The sequence below is a fragment of the Gigantopelta aegis genome, chromosome 3, assembly GCF_016097555.1.
Source record: "Gigantopelta aegis isolate Gae_Host chromosome 3, Gae_host_genome, whole genome shotgun sequence".
NCBI classification, from domain to species: domain Eukaryota; kingdom Metazoa; phylum Mollusca; class Gastropoda; order Neomphalida; family Peltospiridae; genus Gigantopelta; species Gigantopelta aegis.
In genome coordinates this window covers 53,201,948-53,225,928 of record NC_054701.1, presented here as the reverse complement: position 1 = coordinate 53,225,928, position 23,981 = coordinate 53,201,948, and the positions used below count along the sequence as shown (strand labels likewise).

Here is a 23,981-nt window from a genome sequence, read left to right as displayed (position 1 = left end):
GATAGACGAGGTGGGGGAGTACTAATAATTCCCTTCAATGAACATGTATGGAAAATGTATGATATAGTGGGTGGGGGAGTTCTAATAATTCCTTTTAATGAGTATACATATGGGGAACGTCTATGATAGACGGGGTGGTGGAGTAAAACCCCGGCAATTAAGAAAATGTCTATGGCAAATAATTTGCCGTGGAAAAATAGTGCCCACGGTATTTTCCACGGATGTTTTGTTTGAAACTGCATTGTAAGTAAATTTGAATGATTAGTTTATTTGTGTTGTTTGCCAACGTACTGTAAGATTTACTCATACCAGTGGCGGTATTCGTTGATTAGATATAGAATTAAACTAATTTTCTTTAATAACGACATAATTTCTATTATGAAATCTGTCAGGAAGACCAAATGCCCCCCCCCCCCCCCCCCCCCTTCTAGCCAAAGTAAATCAGTTAAGTTGTTTGGTGGGTTTTTTGTTGTTGTTTTTTATTAGGCCTAGGCCACTTGGCACCAGAAAAGGATAGCATATTTTGCCAATATAAATGACTGAGACATTTGTGACTTGTAGGAGTTTATGTTAAACATTTTACTGAAAATAAAGCACGCGCAATACACCATATCCACGGTTCAACGATATAAGTTGTTACCCCCCTCCCCCTCCCCTGCAATCCAGTGGTCCCTGCAATGCATGTGCTATGAAAAGTCAAGAGAGTTACCTAGTTGGTACTTGCTTAACGCGAATAATTTACATGTATTTACCAATCTGATTAAAATTAGTTCTACTGGTCTACCAGTAGATCTAACAGCATTGCGTGAACTCCCATGTCTAGGTAACATTTCATCTATAAATAATTTAAATATCGACCAATTACACTACGCATTTTGTAGCGTTATTCGGCAGCATACAAATATCGGGCGAGACTATTTATGCAATAGGCGAACTTGTTGGTCTATTTCAACATTAAAAAACAGGGGGAAAAGTGCAGTAATAAACTCTGGATTGTATACTAGCATAAACAGATTTTATGGCTATACCATCGCGAGGTTGTTGTTGTTTTTTCGTCTTGAAACGAATTTTATATAAAATTTTATATTGAAATTAGTTTCCGGCATACTTCGTAATTCACCCGAATCATTTCATATACCTTCGGCATAATCCCGAATGTTTTCAAATTCTTTTCAAATCACTGGATGATTTTGCAAGTGCGAGTGCGAATAATTTTTACCACTAGAGTTTCGAGCATGTTCGTCCCGGGGCCTGTCTCTGGATAGCCAGGGGCTTGTCCCGGAACAGAAAACAATTAAGCGGACAATTTTGAAATTAACATCCAAAAATTAAATAGTGGGCCTTTAAAATTTTGATGCGCATATCTAATTAATATAATTAATAAAGAAAATTCTACTCATTAACTTTGGTCGCTAAATTAGATCGGGTGGTCAAAAAGAAATTAGATAAGATCGGTGGCCTGACTCGGGAGGGAGGAGGGAGGGATATTGTTGAAAATGACCAGAATTTTGAAAATAGCAATTAGTAAAAAAGTTAAAAGAATTTAAAAAAAAGAGAAAAGTTACAAGCCAAAAATAAAAAAGAATTGACTGCTCGGTCGAATATTTATATAATTTGGAGCATTTTAGAAGGACAGTCCAAAAATAAATAAGAGAAAGAAGAGAGGACCGGACTATTTAATAATATTTAAAAAAAGAAGAAGTAATTTCGACATAAAATTTTGAACGAAGGTCTAAATGTTTAAAGTCCGATCCATATGTCCACGTGAGTGGCCTCGTTAAAGCCGTTAGGGTGTGGAGGTTGGCCTACGGCGAACCGATGAGCGGAGAACCGGCAAAGGCGGGGATGAAGTGCTTCCATCTCTGGTCGGCAAGGATGGTTATGACACTCCGGTAGTCGTTGCCGAAAAGGGCCTTGACGATCCTGTGGATGGTGTGGCTATCCATCTCTCTAACCAGGACCGCTTGTCGGTAGACTCCTTCTCGGCGCTGAGTTAGTACCAACCCCGTCTTTCCGGCTGTAGATTTGATGGTGTGTAGCTCGTAAGCGCTTCCATCAGGCAGTTGTTTTAGCTCTGGTTTCACTAGTCCGCCCATCAGTGATGCCGGATCCGAGGTGTCCGCCTGCACGAACTTCAGGAAGCCGGACCTGATTTTCCCGATCTGAACTTTCCAGACGGCTTCCGAGTCGAAAGGGGACGGTGCGGGTGTTGGAGGAGGCCGGGCATTGTCAGGTTGGTCGCTCGGCTGAGCGACGGCCTTCCTCTTTCCAACGGCGTCTGAACGGGCCGGTGGCTTGACGACTGGCAGTACCGGGGATACCCGCCAGTTCTGTCTGGACCACGTAGTGGTCGGCGATGGAGGGCCTTTACGTCTCACAGACCGCGGTGTTGAGTCTGTCCCTCTCGGTGGTCGACGGTTCCGGCGTAGCTGGTTTCCTCGACTCAGGCTGGGCTGGGGGCGACGTCGCAGAAGGGACCGCCGCTGGCGGTTGAGCCGCCAGTTTTGCCCCCTCCCCCCCCCCCCCCCCACGTGCCGTTCCTGGCGCGCTTTTCCTCTTCCTCCATCTCTTCTGTAAGATCGCGTCGCCGTACACCAAAGTCACGGAAGCCCATGACCCGGTGTATGTGACGCGATACTCAAGTAGCTTCCCGTAACTCAGTAAGAGTCCCCCAGTGGGGGGGGGGGGGGAGGAGGGGGGGGGGGGAGGGGGGGAGGAGGGGGGAGGGGGGTAACTCGAGAGTACATGGCGAGACGTCTGTCCTCATCGCAAGTTAGCTTGGAAGTGCCCTTCAGTGAACATGTATGGAAAATGTATGATATAGTGGGTGGGGGAGTTCTAATAGTTCCCTTTAATGAATATATATGCATGTGTAGAACGTCTATGATAGACGGGGTGGCGGAGTCAAACCCCTGCAATTAAGAAAATGTCTATCGCAAATAATTTGCCGTGGAAAAATAGTGCCCACGGTATTTTCCACGGAAGATTTGTTTGAAACTGCATTGTAAGTAAATTTGAATGATTAGTTTATTTGTGTTGTTTGCCAATAAGATTAATTCATACCAGTGGCGGTAATCGTTGATTAGATATAGAATTAAACTCATTTTCTTTAATAACGACATAATATCTGTTAAGAAATCTGTCAGGAAGACCAAATACCCCCCCCTCCCCCCCACCCCCCACCCCCCACCCTCTTCTAGCCCAAGTAAATCAGTAAAGTGTTTTTTGTTGTTGTTTTTTATTAGGCCTAGACCACTTGGCACCAGAAAAGGATAGCATATTTTGCCAATATAATTGACTGAGAAATTTGTGACTTGTAGGAGTTTATGTTAAACATTTTACTAAAAATAAAGCACGCGCATTACACCATATCCACGGTTCAACGATGTATAAGTTGTCACCTCCCCCCCCCCCCCACCCCACCCTGCCATCCAGTGGTCCCTGCAGTGCATGTTCTGTGAAAAGTCAAGAGAGTTACCTAGCTGATACTTGCTTAATGCGAATAATTTACATGTATTTACCAATCTGATTAAAATTAGTTCTACTGGTCTACCAGTAGATCTAACAGCATTGCGTGGACTCCCATGTCCAGGTAACATTTCATCTATAAATAATTTAAATATCGACCAATTACACTTCGCATTTTGTAGCGTTATTCGGTAGCATACAAATCCTAAAAATATCGGGCGAGACTATTTATGCAATAGGCGAACTTGTTGGTCTATTTCAACATTAAAAAACAGGGGTGGGGGGGGGGGAGTGCAGTAATAAACTCTGGATTGTATACTAGTATAAACAGATTTTATGGCTATACCATCGCGGGGTTGTTGTTGTTTTTTCGTCTTGAAACAAATTTTATATAAAATTTTATATTGAAATTAGTTTCCGGCATACTTCGTAATTCACCCGAATCATTTCGTATACCTTCGGCATAATCCCGAATGTTTTCAAATTCTTTTCAAATCACTGGATGATTTTGCAAGTAAGATTTTGATTGGTCGAATGAAAGGTCAACTAGAATAGTAATTAACCAGAGGAGCTAATTTTAATTAGATTGATGTATTTACGATCATGCCCGATGACGCTGACATTCAGATACTTAGTAATAACGGTGTGGTTACTATTTCAATATTTACTTTTAATCTGTTTTCAGTTCACAAAGTATAATTTATTTTTAACAATAAGGACAAAATGCATCTTGAAAAAAAAATCCAATATAGTCCACGGCAAAAGAAATGCCGTAGAGAACGAAAAACTCCGCGGCAATCTCCACGGCCGTGGAGATTGCCGCGGACAATTGCAAGAGTACTAATAATTCCCTTCAATGAGCATGCGTTGAACTTGTATGATAGACGGGGTGGCGGATTACTAATAATTCCCTTTAATGAACATGTGTGGAACCTGTATGATAGACGATGTGGGGAATTATCATAACTCCCTTTATTGAGCCTGTATGATAGAAGGCGATGGTTGGCGAGTACTGATAATTCCCTTTAATGAACATGTGTGGAACCTGTATGATAGAAGGCGATGGTTGGCGAGTACTGATAATTCCCTTTAATGAACACGTGTGGAACCTGTATGATAGAAGGCGATGGTTGGCGAGTACTGATAATTCCCTTTAATGAACACGTGTGGAACCTGTATGATAGAAGGCGATGGTTGGCGAGTACTGATAATTCCCTTTAATGAACATGTGTGGAACCTGTATGATAGAAGGCGATGGTTGGCGAGTACTGATAATTCCCTTTAATGAACATGTGTGGAACCTGTATGATAGAAGGCGATGGTTGGCGAGTACTGATAATTCCCTTTAATGAACATGTGTGGAACCTGTATGATAGAAGGCGATGGTTGGCGAGTACTGATAATTCCCTTTAATGAACATGTGTGGAACCTGTATGATAGAAGGCGATGGTTGGCGAGTACTGATAATTCCCTTTAATGAACATGTGTGGAACCTGTATGATAGAAGGCGATGGTTGGCGAGTACTGATAATTCCCTTTAATGAACATGTGTGGAACCTGTATGATAGAAGGCGATGGTTGGCGAGTACTGATAATTCCCTTTAATGAACATGTGTGGAACCTGTATGATAGAAGGCGATGGTTGGCGAGTACTGATAATTCCCTTTAATGAACATGTGTGGAACCTGTATGAATGGGTGGGGGAGTACTAATAATTCCCTTTAATGAACATGTGTGGAACCTGTATGAATGGGTGGGGGAGTACTGATAATTCCATTTAATGACAATGCGTGGAACCAGTATGATAGATGGGGTGGAGGAGTTCTAATAATTCCTTTTAACCAACATACATATGTTGAACCTATATGATAGACGAGATAGGGGAATTCTAATAATTCCGTTTAAGGCAATGGGTGGGGGAGTACTCATAATTCTCTTTAATGGACATGTGTGGAACCTGTATGACAGAATGGGTGGGGGAATACATTTGACACGTGCTTACATCCACTGAGGGTTCAAGCTGGATCCTCCGAAATTCCTGGCGGATGTGTCCAAGACAGGGGGGGGGGGGGGGGGGGGGGGGGGTTGGGTTATTAAAGTTAGGACGTTGACAATTTTAATTAGGAGAAAAAACAAATGGTATAATAATAAGCTTAAAATCGAAATTAGTTGCAATTAGTTCGGGCAGCCAAAACCTCTCCGATGTTGATGTAAGTTTACAATATGCAAATGCATTTCATTATTGTAATTAACATTTATTTGTTGGTGTGTGTGTGTGTGTGTGTGTGAGAGAGAGAGAGAGAGAGAGAGAGAGAGAGAGAGAGAGAGAGAGAGAGAGAGAGAGAGAGAGAGAGAGAGATAGAGAGAGAGAGGCAGAGAGACAGACAGACGGAGACAGACAGACATACCGAGAGAGAGAGAGAGAGAGAGAGAGAGAGAGGAGAGAGAGAGAGAGAGAGAGAGAGAGAGAGAGAGACCGACAAACAGAGTATTAATAATTCCCTTTAATGAGCATACATGTGTGGAACCCGTATGATAGACTGGGTGGGGGAGTACTAATAATTCCCTATAATGAGTATGTGTGGAACCTGTCTGATGGAAGGGGAGGGGTGGGGGAGTACTAATAATTCTCTTTAATGAGTATGTGTGGAACCTGTATGATAGACTGGGAATTCTAATAATTCCCCTTTAATGAACATGTATGGAAACTGTAGGGTGGGGAGTACTAATAATTCCCTTTAATGAGTATGTGTGGAACCTGTATGATAGACGTGATGGGGGAATTCTAATAATTCCATTTAATGAACATGTGTGGAACCTGTATGATAGACTGGGTGGGGGAATTATAATAATTCCCCTTTAATGTGCATGTGTAGAACCTGTATGATAGACGTGATGGGGGAGCTATAATAATTCCATTTAATGAGCATACAAGTATCAAACCTGTATGATAGACGGGGAGGGGGGAGTATTAATAATTCCTTTCAATGAACATGTGTGGTACCTGTATGATAGACTGGATGGAGGAGCACTAATAATTCCCTTTAATGAGCATGTGTGGAACATCTATGATAGACGGGATTTGGGGGGGGGGGGGGGGTATAATAATTCTATTTAATGAGCATACAAGTATCAAACCTGTATGATAAACAGAGAGGGGGAGTATTAATAATTACCTTTAATGAACCTGTATGATAGAATGGGTGGGATACTAATAATTCCCTTCAATGACCATGTGTGGAACCTGTATGATAGACGAGGTAAGGGAATTCTAATAATTCCCTTTAATGAGCATGTGTGGAACCTGTATGATAGAAGGGGAGGGGTGGGGGAGTTCTAATAATTCCCTTTAATGAGCATGTGTGGAAAATGTATGATATAGTGGGGGAGTTCTAATAATTCCCTTTAATGAGTATGCATGTGTGGAACGTCTATGATAGACGGGGTGGCGGAGTGAAACCCCTGCAATTAAAAAAATGTCTATGGCAAATAATTTGCCGTTAAAAAATAGTGCCCACGGTATTTTCCACGGCAGTTTTGTTTGAAACTGCATTGTAAGTAAATTTGAATGATTAGTTTATTGTGTTGTTTGCCAATATGCTGTAAGATTTACTCATACCAGTGGCGGTATTCGTTGATTAAAAGTGGCATAACAGTTAACACTCGAATGACGCTTGCACCTTCAAGAACAATGGGGTTGCAAGGGGATGACAATTTATCATATACAGCGTAGTCAGTCCGCAGTGACGTGCCAGTTCAATCTTTATATTTTAATTCACCCGACTTCGAGTCCACGTCTGAACCTCTGACATCTCCCGTGTAACGCCTCTGTCGTTTACACTGCTTTTTGACATAAGACTATTCACTATATACCACCACATCCCCACCCTCGGTGCTGTTTTAGACATGGGCACTGTTTGTTTTAGCTTGCTTTTGTTTTCACTTTGTGGTACTTAAGTAATAGTGCATTTAAAAAAAAAATTGTGCTTATGTGTCCATGTGATTTCTGTGACTGTTTTCTTTGGAGCCATCCTGAAATTTTGCATGTTGGCTGTTTCAAACAATTGTGACTGTTCTGGCAGTCTGGGGTCATAGCAAACTGGAGCCAGTTTGGCAAGTATTCATTGTATGAACCCAAGGCCACTTCGTTCAGGAAAGGATATTTTTGATAATATAATCATTTATCTCGCCTTCATGTAGAATTCTTTAATCTCATTGGTCGTTTGCCGTTGGACAAATCCCTTATACCCCTGTGGGCGGAGCCAACTTCTCTTATACCCCGTCTGTAATTTCCAAGTTTCCAGCCACCCCAATTAATGCTAAAGCAGTAATTAGATTATAGATAACATTGATAATCAATCAAGTATACATAATTAATTTTATTTTTACTATAAAATACACTATTTCAATACTTTTAAAAGCTGCAATGTTGAACTCGGCTACCTAATTATGGAACTAATGATGGAACTATTTTTCGTTACTGGCAAGTGGTTTCGTTCGCGTCCGTGTGGTACGGCTCCGTTAATAAATTGTTGAAGAGACACACCCTAGTTACGGCTAGTTGTTAACCATTACGGCGTTGTTTTTCGCTATTAAAACCATTTTTTCACAAATAAAATTGCAGTTTACTTACCGTTTATTATATAGAATATACATTTCTATTCACCTGAAGTGTTTTTTTGGTAATCTTGGTAATCCTGGTTTTTGTAATACAACAAAATGCATTTTTCGTATTTCATAAAATGGCACGGGCCTCTGAGAAAAAAACGTTGAGCAGACAAGGTCTAATCTATTTTTAGAGGGGATATTTCCATTTCAATGTCACAGACGTTGGTATACCACGTGACCGTTATCATTTTGGTTCGGTTTGTTTTCTCGTGCACGGTTTGCGCAATCAACATCCGATTTGTTGTTGTTCATTTGTGAGATTTTTCTTCACAGTTCGTGAACATTTTCAGTAACAATAAAGTTCAGACAAGTAAGTGTCTCAATACAAAACGTTACAAACCCTTAAAACCAATAATTTTGCTAAGTCTTACGATATCTGGAGAGGGGATACAACCAGGACAGAACAGTTGGAACATGTCCAGGAGAGGTGAAAGGAACGCACCCCAAGTCTGTGAAATTTGTCGTGACGTAGGCATTGTTGTGCTTCGAGCGACATATACCGGTGACATCAGAATACTAACTTTCAAAATTATTTCAAGCAATTGGGACATGGTATTTATCGATATAAAACCTGCTTTTTCACTCCATTTGATAAACACGTGATCTAAGTATGTTACAGGTTTGTAGATTAACGAAATTATAATTTATTTTCGCTGGATGGAACTAGGGTGTGCGGCTTTAACAATTATTGTCGGGTGTTATTTTGATTATTTGGCTATATGGTTTAACATCTTGGGGTAAAAGAACACACAGAGGGTACATAAAAAGCCATATACCCCTCGTGATGCTTCTACAACTTATATTGTTTTCTTTTTGAGACAACTAAAGTCCGAACTAAATTGTTAACAACTACGATAAATTGCTCTCCTACTTTTATTTTTTGTTAGATTTTACCACAGGCACTTGACACAGATTAGTATACATGAATGAAATTTAAAATGTGTTGTATATCGGTATTACTAGCGTAGGAAGGTGCAAAAAAGGGGGGGGGGGCACACACATATATAAACATATATGTATAAATATATATTTAACCCCCCCCCCCCCCCCCCCACCGCTTCCTACGCCAGTGGGTAAATTTTAAATATTTCCGCAATATTTTGCTTATACTGCTTTCAAACATGACAAATTTATTACCACTTAACGTGTATTTACATATACCAAAAAATTCGATCCCTGCTATATAAAAGATACAAGGTCTGATTTTCTAATTTTTCTAATATCTATTTTTTACGAAATAATCGACTACCTGTTAAAACCCTGTATAGCAGAAGACGCAAAATATCAAAATGTTGTATACTTACACATTTTGTCGTTCACTTTATTTTTTTCTGTAATCAAATTAAACTCGATACCTTAATAGATATTTTGACAAAAAAACATGTAACCTATATCGACTTCGCTGAGATCGCACAGGGCAAAAAGCATGTAATTTTGTGCCGGTGTGAAATGAACGCAGGTCCGTAGGAACCGAAGTCCGTAGGACCTCGGTTCATAAGAACAGTAGTCCTATCGGACCTCCATAGCTTAGGAACCTACCCGGACTTTCATACCTGGTTTAGTTTTAAGTTGTTTTTATCCTAGGACTTGTATTCCTATCGGACATAAATTCCTTCTACAGCAATGACAGAAATACCAGTTCGGCAAATTAGATGTCCGTTTGTTATACTCTGCAATTTGCACGAGCTGTCAGAAAGACACGACAAAAAAGTAAGGTTTTGGCAGCCGTGTAGGGACACATGTAGGGGCCACTAGTGTTCACCTGTCCACTAGTGTAACAATGAACACTAGCGGTTGCAATGTTCATTGTTACACTAGTGGACAGGTGAACACTAGCGGACCCTACACAGCCTTCCCTCGTAGTGTGACGGATATATGTACGCGTCTCTTATGGTTATTGTGGGTTCAAATATCTGTCAAAAAATTATTTTTAAGTTTGAGTATCAACTTATTATTTTTTTTGTACGTCTTAGACTTGTGGATCAGACACATGAGTGAATTTTTGTAATCGTCTTACATTTTTGTTAGCATATTGAAGTAGGACGAATATTTTGCTATTTTCAAAAGTATATAATGCAACTACAGATATAAAGTAGGCTATATGTTCATGTGTTCAATACGAAAAAATATATGAAAAAAACCCAACAAAACAATATGTAGCCCAAAATTGTTTTGAAAACATATACATATGTATGGTAAATGAAAACTGGTAACTCAAAAAAACCCCTTAACATTTGGAGAACAGCAAAAGACAATTATTATATACACCAACATAATTTTTAATAATATGTTTTATAAGTTTATATTTTGACAGTAAGTCACAATTCGATTAACTGCGATTTTTTTAATCTTTGTCCGCTCGGACTTCATTCCTCGGAATCCTAGTCTGTGGGACTTGCATTCCTAGGAATTTAAGTATGTGGGACGTGCATTCCGAGGAATGTAAGTCCGTGGGACTTTTATTCCTGGTACTCCTAGTCCACAGAACTTTCAATCCTAGTATTCTTAGTCCTCTGGAATTTATTTCCGATATTTTGCTTATGATTCCTGAAAATCCCTGAAATAAAACTTTGAACACTGAACTTAGTTCTAGTAACTAGTATTAATAACTAGTACTATAATGACCAGTTACTACAATATAAAAATAACAGGAATAATAAGCATGAACAATTGCCTTTTATTGATGAAAAATTAAAAATAGCATCAAAACACTTGAAATTAATTATCACTGACTGCCTTATGGCAGTTTTGACCATCATAAGCATAAGAGACGAGTTGGGGAAAGGGTCTCTGTATTATTTTATCTGTCCGTTAAGGAACATCATAAGCGTTTGAGACTGGGGAGGGGGAGGGGGAACTCCCCGGAGTGCTGGGGGGGGGGGGGGGGGGGATGGACAAGATCGGGCAAAATGATCTCGCCTGAAATGTTCACCATGTTTTTCCATCATTCTATTCACAATATTAGTTGTAATCCAAGTAAAAATGCAGACTGATTTGTTTGGAATCCTATATAGCGTCTTGGTAGTAATGCGAATATAAATATACGTTGTGTTCCAGATTCGGACATTTTCTTTTCATTCGGGCAATAAAAATCAGCCTGCCCCCACCCCCAAGACTCCCCAACCCCCTCCCCTTCTCCCAAAACGGGAACCCGAATGCCTATTATAACCAAAACTGTCAGGCATAAAAGTGTCATGATTAGTTAGTCTGTTTAAAAATATCTTTGTAAATTGTGTGTGCATATTATTGACAGTATGATAATTGTTCAGCGGTTACCGTTTTGTTTTTGTCGGTGTAGTGGCCCATTGAACTGCTAAAACCCACTCTTAGTCATTGATATTTCTATTAATTGATAAACCGTAATAACAACCATTTAACATATTTTTGTATCAATGGTATGGTTGGTTGGGACTAAGATATCATAGAGCCCAAAGTCTGATATGCCATATGTTAGACCAAATTACTTTTTGAAAATGAGCAAAATTGACAAAGCAGGCACATGTTCAGTAAGTTATGCAGGGGGGGGGGGGGGGGGGGGGGGGGGGGTGGTCTAGACTGTGGCAAGTAGAAATTTGCTTTGAAGAGGGGTGTTTAGACCACGCCACCCCACCCCATACCATATGTACACGCACCTGCAACATTAATGACAACAAGGCACAAACTTAAAATTATATAATAACAAGATAATTTATATAACGCAAATATCACATTTTTATAGTTGAATTATTATTAATATTATTATCAAATACCAGTACATGATGTCTAACAGATAATTGTGTTGGTATATCATATGGGCAAGTTATACTTATTTGCGAGTACTAATACATGCTTCGAATTATGGAAAATCTTTTCGAGTTACATTTAAATGTTTAAACATTTGTTAGTTGGAACAACACGCAGTGAATAAAGACCTTGGTTCTGCTCATTTAATACGGTCAGCAAAATGTTTACATACTCTTGCAAATGATATAAATGGAAAATATTGCAATAAATAGAATTTTTTTAAATAAAGACAGGCGCCAGTATCCTAAGTTAAAGGGGCATTCCTGAGTTTGCTGCAATTTTTGAGATGTTGTCGACTAACGGATACTTTTTGACGACTGTAATTATATATCAAATATATTTTTTTGCATGAAATATTAGTAGCTGTATATTAAACGTGTTTCTGATCGTCTTAATATTGGTACTAGATTGAATTTCATTTTATCTTCTGACAAAAAAGATATTTTTGTACATACGAAATTATTTGAAGACAAAATCCAGTTTGGGCTTCTTACAAATACTAAGACGACCAGAAACTCATTGAATATACAGACGTTGATATTCTAAACAAGAAAATGTATTTAATATGTAAGTTTAATCGTAGAAATATTTTATTAGTAGGAAACATCTTACAGTGCAGCAAACTCGGGAATGTCCCTTGATTTTTATTGCCTGAATGAAACGAAAATGTCCGAATCTGGAACACAACATATATTTATATTCGCATTACTACCAAGACCCTATATAGGATACTAAACAAACCAGTCTGCATTTTTACATGGATTACAAGTAATATTGTGAGTAAAATGATGGACATACATGGTGTAGATTTTAGGCCAGCCCATTTTGCCCGAATGTGTCCACCCCCCCCCCCCTCCACCACCACCACCACCACCACCACCACGACTGGGGGAGTGACCTCAGTGAGAATTAATTCGTTGTTCGCCAAATGTTAAGTTTTTTGGAGTTACCAGTTTTCATATATATATATATATACATATATATATATATATATATATATATATATATATATATATAAACAATTTTGGGCTACATACTGGGGTGGGTGGGTATATTTCTTCGTGTTCAACTCATGGACATATAGCCTACTTTAAATGTATAGTTGCATTATATACTTTTGATAAAAGCAATATATTCGTCCTACTTCAAGATGCTAGCAAAAATGTAAGACGATTACAAAAATTCACTTACGTGTCTGATCCACAAGTCTATGATGTAAAAAAAATTACGTTGATATTTAAACTTAAAAATATTTTTTTGACATAGAGATTTGAACTCACAATAATCTTAAGAGACTCGAACACTTATCCATCACACTACGAGGGAAGGCTGCCAAAACCTCACTTTTTTCTCGTGTCTTTCTGGCAGCTCGTGCAAATTGCAGAGTATAATAAACGGACATTTAATTTGCCGGACTGGTAGTTCTGTCACTGCTGTAGAAGGAATTTAAGTCCGGTAGGAATACAAGTCCTAGGATAAAAACAACTTACACATAAACCAGGTATGAAAGTCCGGGTAGGACTATGGTTCCTAAGCTTTGGAGGTCCGATAGGACTACTGTTCCTAGGAACCTGCGTTCCTTTTACACCGACTGCCATTTTGCCTTTTTCAGGCCAGTCAGTCTACGACTTGACCCACCACAAATTGCAAGATTTTTAAAGTGGCGGTTTTTTTTTTTGAAACCTTGGACCGACCTAAGTAACATAGTAAAATTCTACTAAAATATAATGAGTGGAACATTGTTTATTTTCAGTTTCTAAATGTATCATTGTGTACCTTTTTTGTAGTAGATTTGACCATATTTATAAAACATGCTTAATAACAACCCTTATGGTATTTGGTATTTAAAAAATGGACATTCATTTGATTTTACATAATTTATTGATGCTGAATCCAAAAATAAATGTTGCCAACTGATCTTTTGATTATTTAACTTAAAAATTCAAGATGGCCGCCAAATATATACAAAAACAGAAAATCTTATATCCAGGATTTTATATTGTATACATTTATAATATTTTAGGCTATTTTTATGACTTTTGTATCAGCTAATTAATATTAGATACATTTGTGATGTTTAAATTAACCAGATTACAATAATTCCAAGATGGCCACCATGTGAGTATTAAATCCCCAAATGTAATATCTTTTTTAATTGGGGTACATTTATTATATTAGTGATCATTCCTGTTTAGTTTATATGTGAAAAAATTCACTCTTAATATTGATATGATGTTGTAATCTTATTACAATAATTTCAAGATGGCAGCCAATCATCTATCAAAGCAAGAAACAATTACATGTATATATAATTAGGGTACATTTATACTATCATTGGCCATTCCTAAGTTTTTTTTATGTGAATTAATTGATATAGTGTTATTCTAATGTCTTATTAATAATGTCTTACCATGTCAGATGCTTAAGAGTTTTAGTGAAGGAAGTGATGATTTCAATGCCAGATACTGAGAGATTTAGTGAAGCAAGTGATGTAAATTAAAAACTTCATTTACTGTACAACAATAGTCCTTAGAATAAAATAATCATATTTAAGAGTCCCAGTATGGTATTTTTTCACAACATTATATTACAAAGTCAGTTACCAATCAATCTTCCATCAGATCATCATTATTTGCACAAATGCCTCTACAGTCACTGCATGCCATCATGCAAGGCAAACCAATAATGCGACAACTGCAGCACTTGTTGGCACAACCCCCTTTGCAAGAACAACTCACAAGTTTAAGAAGAGACTCTGGTGCTTGCGGCCAAGTCTGAATGTATGGGGATCATCCTCCCAACAGATATTTTCCAACCCCATTCAAGAGGATCCAGTTTGTGTCCTTTCCATTCTTGGACATGGTGAAACACACGGAGACTATGATATTTGGTAGCTGAGGATGTGGGTGGAAGAATACTCTCCAAGAGGGTTGAAAGGATATGTCTTAATCTAACTACGTCATAACATGTTATGATATAAAAGCAAACGTGATGACGTCATATTATTATTATTTTAAAAGTTTGTTTTGTTTAAAAATACCACTAGAGCACATTGATTTCACATTAATTACGTCACATACTTCAAAGGCTTTCACCCCTCATGAAGAGTATTCCATAAAAAGTAAAATGGCAGACGGAAGAAAACGGCTTATATTTTGCCCTATGCGATCTCAGCGAAGTCAATATTGGTACATCGTCACAGTTTCATATGTGGAATATGTGTCACTGTAATGTTTTTTTCATAACGTGTGTCTGTACACAATTTGGGAGAAATGTAACGGTAATTAAAGGTAGGAGAGTAATTCATCGTAGTTGTTAACAATTTGGTTAGGACTTTATACTTTATGTAGATATTCATAGATTTCTGTTTATCGTTGTTGCAGACATATTTAGCTACTTTTGGATACATAAAAATTGGGACAAATAGAAGCGATGAAAATGTTGAAAAACTGGCTGGAATTAGAAAAGCCGCATTGAGGTTAGTAAGAATAAGATATAGATCTATCTATCTATCTTACCTCTCTATATATGCATACCATACAACACGCACGCGCACGAACGCACACACACACACACACATACATACATTCGATTCGATTTTTGTGTATTCGGAATTGCGAATATTGCAGTGTACGGACATTTGGAAAAAGAGGGACAAACTATTTGGCCAACCGTTAACATTAATAAACAATAAACAATGTGGAAGACAAAGCAGGAGAAAACTCACATTTTAAAATGAAATTCGTATAAGTAACCTATTAACCAAATAATACTCTTAATCATACGTATTTTTTAGTTTACTGATTAGTTGCTGATTAGCCCAAATGTAGACTCGTTGCCTACAGTACTACACTGCTACAAGGCTACACAAGGCTACACTGAGCTGAATATTTCTTCGTGAACTGCATCTTTTTTCTTCTTTTTTTTTACTAATATTTTACATTAATAATTAGCCAATTAATAAATCTGTATTTTTGATTTGTAAGTCCAAACAAAACTATATTTTTGTCCAATGAGATGTGTTCATCTTTGGCTTGTAACCAATATTCAACAGCTTTCCAGACTTCAGCAACTTTTGTACAATTATAAAACAAATGTTCCAATCTTTCTGGTTGGAGATAACAAAAATGACAAATATCAGAATCTATATATTTTATTTTATGCAAAAAAGTATTTGTTGCTATAGTTCTGTATACGATTTTATACTGGAACCACATTAAAGATGGGTCTTTTAAAACTGAAAACGGTAATCTAATAATATCCCCATATTTGTGGAGAAAAAGTAAAACCCAATTTACAATATTTTATTTGTGATGTAGGTATTACTTTATTCCTTTTCAATAATTGGTATATTGTTTTACATCCCTTTGCATCTTTTAGAAAAATTCTTAGATTGAAAGGGAAAATTGGATTGTTCAAAGGTACAAATAATATTATTTGGTTATCAGTTTTAATATTGCCAATAAATGTTCTGATTGCTCTTATTAAAGTGGCATATTAAAAAAAATTAATTGATTTTACATTGTATCTTGCTTTACAAACTTCATAATCCATAAACCGTCCTTGCCCATTCAATAAATCTTGTATAAAAAATATGCCTTTTTCAATATAGTGTTTATACAATATAAGGTTTATCATCTTTAATGATATGACTATTATACCAAATATTTGTACTCATTATTTTATCATTATTTTCCCAAGTCTGTTTTTGTTGTATCATCTTTAACCAACATTGTAATACATTTTTCCAAAACAGATTTTTAATTAGTTTTTGTTTTTTCTGAAGGAAATAATCACCGTAATTTAACCAAATTTCTGTCTTTAGTCCTGTTATTGCCTGGAATAGAGTTTTCCATTTTGCATTTGAGGTAAAAAGTCTTCTTATCCAAGAGGCTTTTAATGCAATCATAAAATTTGAAAAATGTAACATTTTAATGCCTCCATTTTTATAGTCTTGTACTAATACTTCTCGTTTAATTCTTTCTGGTTTGTTCTGCCAAATAAAAGTATACAACATTGTATTTATTTGTTTTGTTATTACTTCAGGTGGATTTGGTAAGGAAATAAGTAAATGAATTATTTGTGGTACTATTAAAGTTTTAACAACAACAATTCGACCCAAAACAGTCAACTTCCTTGATGATCATTGTTTTATTAATTTATTCATTTGAAGTACTTTTCGTTCGAAATTATTTATACTAATTTGTTCAATATTAACAGAAAATTGTACACCTAATAGATTAAAATTTTCCTCACCCCAAGTTAGTTTCCATTTTGAATGATGAAATACCTCTTTGAAAACTTTCTACTACCAATCCAAATAATTTTAGTTTTTGAATAGTTAATTTTCAGACCAGAAACATTAGCATACTGGTCTAATATTCTTAGAGTTGTGTCCAAAGATTCATCTAACATGAAGGTTGTATCATCTGCATACTGAGATATTATGTATTCTTCACCTTCTATGTTAATACCTTTAATTTCTTTAGAATTCCTTATTAATATTGCTAGTATCTCAGCACACATTATAGAAATATACGGGGAGAAAGGATCGCCTTGTCTACAGCCTCGTTCTAATTTAAAGCTTTCAGACAAGAAACCATTTTGCATTACTCTAGATTCTGAATTTTTATAAAATATTTGTATCCATTGTTTTATTGATATTTTAAAATTAAAAAGCTCCAAAGTTTGTTCAATAAATTTCCATGACACAAAATCAAAAGATTTTTGAAAGTCAACTAAAAGCAACAAGCCAGGGATTTTATGTAATTCAGTATATTGCATAATATCATAGATTAGTCTAATATTTTCGCCTATGTATCTGCCGTAATTTCAAATGCCTGTTTGGTCTTTTGCAATAAGTTTGTCCAACACCTTTTTAATCCTATTTGCAATGCATCCAGAAGCAATTTTGTAAATACAATTTAATAATGTTATTGGCCTCCAATTTTTTAACAAAAGTTTTGATTTTTCTGGTTTTGGTATGCAAGTAATTATTCCCAGTTTTTGTGTGGTTGACATTTCTTTAATATCGTAACTGTAATTAATTGATCTAACAATTGGCCTCCAATTTTTCTGGTTTTGGTATGCAAGTAATTATTCCCAGTTTTTGTGTGGTTGACATTTCTTTAATATCGTAACTGTAATTAATTGATCTAACAATAAAATGGCCCAAATTTAACCAAAACATTTTTAAAAACTCGGCAGAAAATCCACCAGAGTACATATTTTTTCCTTCAAGTTGTTCTGCTTCCGTATCAGTTAATATTTTGAAGTTCATATTTTTTAATTGTTTAAAATTTTCTTTTAAAGTTGACTCCTGACTCTTGACTGGAATATAATTTTTTGTATAAAAATTATTATTTTCTTCTAAGATTTTTTTTTTTGTATCAGTTATTATAGTACCATCATCAAGTTCTATTCTAGAGATAAGTTTACTGTGAAAATTTCTTGATTCCATGCTACAAAAATATTTAGTGGGCTTCTCTCTTTCTTCAATCCATTTAGCTCTAGACCTAATAAACTGCCCTTTTAACTTTTTTTCCTTTTTTTCTTTTTTCATCTAGTAAATTGAAATCAAACATATTTTCATCTTGTTCTAAAAAAATTATTTCATCACAAATACTTACTTCTTTAATGTCTTCAGTTTTTTTTTTTTAAATGAAGAATAAGATATAGTTTTCCCTCTTATTTCCATTAACAGAACTTCTAGAAAAAGTTGATAATTAATTGTAAACTGAAAATTTTCATCTGAAATTGTTTTGATATTTTCGAAGTTATAAACAGGTACTGCATATTGACTCTTAACATCTAAAATGGTTTCTTTAATTGTTTCAGTATATTTTTTATCTTTAAGTAACGAGTTGTTAAATTTCCAAAGTCCTTTACCCTTTTCCATATTAGATAACCTTAATTGTAAAATGACTCCACAATGGTCAGACCTGTAACTACTCTCTATCCATACCTTTGTCATGTCATTAGATTTTCGGATATAAGATAAAAGTCCAATCTAGCTTGTTTCACTGGGTTCTTTTTTGTCCAAGTATACTTTTTTAGGTCAGGGTAAAGTTTACGAAATGGATCCTTAAAACTAAATTTTTCAAAATTTTCTAAAACTCTTTCTCTAGCTTTAAGGTTATTAATATGTATCTAATTTCTTGTATCTAGATTTTGGTTAAGCACCAAATTAAAGTCACCACAAAGAATACATTTTTCATTTTCAAATTCTTCAAGTAATTTCAAAATGTTCTCATAAAAATTTGGGCTATCCTCATTTGGACCATATATATTGACAAGTGTGATTCTCTCCCCTTCTATAGTTATATCAAGTACTATGTAATTTCCGGAAATATCTGTTTTCATTTTATGTAATTTGTATTCAAAATTGTTATTAAACAGAATAGTTACACCCCTCGAATTTCCTGACAAAGAACTAAATATACATTTAAATCCCCATTGAGTTTGTATATAATGTTCTAACTCTGCTGTGAAATGTGTGTCTTGTAAACAATATATACTACATTTCTTTTGTTTTAAATAGTTCAAAACATCCCTTCTTTTTTCAGGAACTCCCAATCCCTGGCAGTTAACAGTCATAATGTGTATGCAAGCCATCTTGCGACATATGATGCAAATATAAAGTTACTATCAAAGAAAGCTGTTCTTATTTGATAAAAAAAAAGTGTTTGCATATATTAAATCAAAACAAGTTATATTTAATGTTATTTGCAATGCAGTCAGAATAGAGAGAAAAGTAACAAAAAAAGAAGTTTTTTCTCTTAAGACCCATTGGTGCATTAGCTCCGTTAAAACAAACTAAATATCAATGATGGGATAAGTCGAAACAACTGGGCATATAACTCAAATACTAGTGTACAGTAGTACGTGTATTTATACATTACAAATATGTTTGTTCTAATATTTTTCAAAAATTTATGTAAAACTTAAAATATTTGTCTTTCATATGCATTTCAGCCGATGAACAACATTACTTTTTGTGTTCATTCGTAGAGGAAAAAAATAAAAAAATCTAGTCATATGTTATGTTAAGACAAATATTCCAACAATATTTTCTTTGCCTATCATCACTGTCTATGTTCACCGTATAATAATATTGAATTTTCACCATCTAATACACTTGATTATTCTCCAAGGTATTCGAGGTTCGAAATTCGATTCAAAATTCGATTCCATCGGAAAATTGAGATTCGCATGGCCCTAATATATATATAAAAATATATATGAAAAATATTACATACTTTGCACTAAAAATGTAAGATATGATATATATATATATATATATATATATATATATATATATATATATATATCATATCTTACATTTTTAGTGCAGAGTATGTGATATTTTTCAGATCTTGTACTTTATGAATTTGATAACTTTGCAAATTAGATGTAAATTAATCGAGGTCACGGCACTATGTTTATTGGCATTTAAGCAAACGTACTAGGGTGACACTCCATAATTGACGTATGCATTCATAGTCAGCAAATAAAAACATTTCAACAGCAATTTTACACTTATAGCTCTCCAGCGTTAAAAAAACACAAAAAAACAAACAACAAACAAACCCAAAACAAACGTTAATCAATAGTTTATTTCTATTAAAAAAGACACTGCGCCACAAAAAATTATTCTTATGTCATTTGAATGTTTAATAATGGCGGATTGGAATTAAAGTTGCATATACATTTTAAAAAAACACGTTGTATTAATCTTGAGATTATATGATGAAGAGATTATTACCTTCGTGTGTTTCGGTATCGTCAATATCATATATTAGAATTAAAAATAATGTATTATGCTCCCCAGAGGCTCATATAATACATGTTTTATTCCTAATATATGATATTCACGATACCGAGAGAAACTCTGGTAGTAACATGTATATGTGTGTGTGTGTGTATATATATATATATATATATATATATATATATATATGTGTGTGTGTGTGTGTGTGTGTGTGTGTGTGTATGTACACACACACACACACACACACACACACACACACACACACACACACACACACACACACACACCCTCGGCAAACAGGAATTCCATCAAAACTGGACGTTTTACACGGTCCCGTGATTTGCGTATCTTTTAATACTAAAATTTACCCCTCTAAACCTCTCAACTGCACCGGACCAAATTATCCAGTCCCACTGTGTTCCTTTAATGCAAAGTTTACCTCAGAAAACCAGACGGTTACACCGATGTCAATCATTACTGCATTACTTATACTTTGAATACCCATTCAGCCGATAACGTGATTGCGTACGCAGAGCTAATTACATGTGCGCATGCTCCAGTGTCACTGTTGTGCAGTTCTGTACAAATAAACTTTCTAAGACACATCATACCTGTTAAGAACGCAATGCCAATATTTATGCTTTATGGAGAGTTAGGGAGAACGCCTGTCGAGTTAACTATATATAGAAGAATGGTATGTTACTGGGCTCGACTGATATCAGGAAAACAATCAAAATTGTCTACTCTTTTATAAAAAATTATGTTAAATTACCACCTTACTAACGGAACTAACTATAACTGGATTAATACTGTTAAAAACACACTGAATAACTTGGGAATGGGTGATATCAGGATAAGACAATCTTTCATATCAGTAAATTGTCTCTCACAACAAATTAAACAAAGACAATGCGATCAGTATTTACAAACATAACATATCACTGTCATCGAGAGGCAACATTTACCGATTATACAAAGAACAACTATTTTTCGAAAGCTATATTAATAAACTACCAGAAAAACTGTGAACAACACTCTTAAAATTTAGAACGTCTAACCATTATAGTGTTTTCCCTAGGAATGTTGCAAGGCATGGTAAATTGAACATTTTGGGGGCACTTTCACCATTTCCAGGGCAGAAATCTTTACATCTCTAATTACAAAACTGGAACCATTAAACGAATAACAGTAACTATAAATAATCACTAACAACAACTAATATAACAAGCAAATTTTATTCTGTAGTAATTCGTACAGGATAATGTAGTGGGAACAATACAAATAGCACATTATTGGAATATTCTTCAGTTTTTTTGTTCCATCCACCGTTTGACTGCATGGTCAAATGGAAATGTCTCTCTTTCACTGCCATTGATCTGAATCAGCAAAATCCTATGCAGATTGGCAATGGACACTCTGTTGCGGTGACTGGTCACACAGAGAGTTATCCTGGAAAACACTCTCTCGCACTCGCTCGAACTAACACAGAGTACAAGCCACACTAACAAGCCTGAGAATCTATTCGTTTATAAGTACTTGGATACCCGTATATCTGTATTAAATATCTGTATTATTACATAATGTATTGATATGCATGATTGTATGTGTTTGTGAATGTATTGTAATTAATGTATTTACTGTCAACTATCTTGCCATGTGTATATAACAAAATGTTTATGTATATGTTCCTCCTATGCCGTTGTGTAATGGCCGAGTGTAAATAAAGTCTTGTCTTGTTTTGACAAATACCAATTAAGGGATTAATTAACAGCTTTGATGTTTAAATAACTGGAGGAAACACATGTACTCCCTTAATTCTGAGCTCGATTGTTACAAAGTTAGATTAACTTACGAATTTGATTGAGCTCCTTTGCATAGCCTACATGTACGTCTCACAATTACCGCAATGTACGGCAAAGCAACTAGGAATTCAATTCATTTTTCCAATTGTTTGAACCCTTTTTTTTATCTTTTTTTTTTATCTTTGCAAAGTTTATTTAACAAAATAGAGTAACCAAGAGTAAAACTGTTTGACTTAGTTTAGTGGAAAATTTGTCAACAGTGTTTCATTATAGTATTTACTTTGGATATGTCGGAACGTCCAGCGAAACCTCAGCACGAAAAATATATCGACTATTGGGTGTCAAACTAAGATAAATGCAAAAATAATGTGATGATCAACATCAATATAAAAAATCAACAGTTAAATTAAAACACAGTGTAAAGAACTGTGCAAAAATACAATATTAAAATTTAGAGTAAAACTCAGTATTGCGTAAAAATTGTAATTCAAATTCTGGATGGAATCGAAATGATTTCATCACATTTGTTTGTCCAAATACATGTGTATATCTTTTCGAAGTTCTTTGAGATGAGGACACTCCACCAAAATGTGGCGTACCATCAGAGTACACTGACAGTGCGGTGGGGGATCATTCTTCAAAATAAATGAATGGTCAAGTATGTATGACCAATGCGAGCACGACACAAGACTATTTCATCCTTCCTGCACTGTCTATAGGAGGACTGCCATTCTCCCAAGACTGGCTTGATAGCATGAATCTTGTTCGCAACCGCACCATCCCAATCGCGTTGCCAAGTTGAAAAGATAAATTGGTTAATATTATGTTTAAAATCGGTATAAGATACACCAACCCTGGCATGAGGCAAATCCAAAGCAGACTTGGCAGCTGAATCTGCCTTTTCATTACCCCTGATGCCAAAATGCCTGGGCACCAAACAAACTACAATAACTTTATTGGCAATGGATAAAAAGACACACTTTTGTATCACCATCCCAATTAAGGAATAATCCATATTCATATTGCGTAAAGCTTGGAGACACGAAAGTTAGTCAGTAAAAATAATAAGTTTGGATGCAACAGAATCCTTGATTTCTTCTGACGCTTTAATGTCTGCCCAAACTTCAGCACTAAAACCGATGCCGAGTCAGTCTCATGAAAAGGATTGTGTCTGATGGAAAAACTGTAAGCACAAGCCACAGAATTCCCATCCCGTGATCCGTCTGTATAAACAGGAATGTAATCACGGTACACCACGGTTTTCTATGATAAATTGCTTATATACAACAGCATCTGTACGATCTTTCTTCAGATGCGCAAGATCAAACACAATTTTAGGTGATGTAATACACCAAGGTGGTAAAACAAAATATGAAGGAGTTTCCAAAGTGTCTGATAAATCAATGTTGGAAAGCAATAAAAAACCAACAACGCTGAATGCAAAGATCAAATGCATGAATAGCATTTGGCCTTGCATCAACCAACTTCAT

General features: G+C 35.8%; 1 protein-coding gene across 1 annotated transcript in view; it reads left to right on the top strand.

Moving 5' to 3' along the window:
• Positions 1-23,981, top strand: part of LOC121368721 (72 kDa type IV collagenase-like) — a 103,220-nt gene that overhangs the window by 4,299 nt on the left and 74,940 nt on the right. The window contains exon 2 of the mRNA XM_041493470.1: positions 15,303-15,397. Coding sequence (XP_041349404.1) covers positions 15,303-15,397 — 95 coding nt within the window. The remainder of the gene's footprint in view (positions 1-15,302; positions 15,398-23,981) is intronic.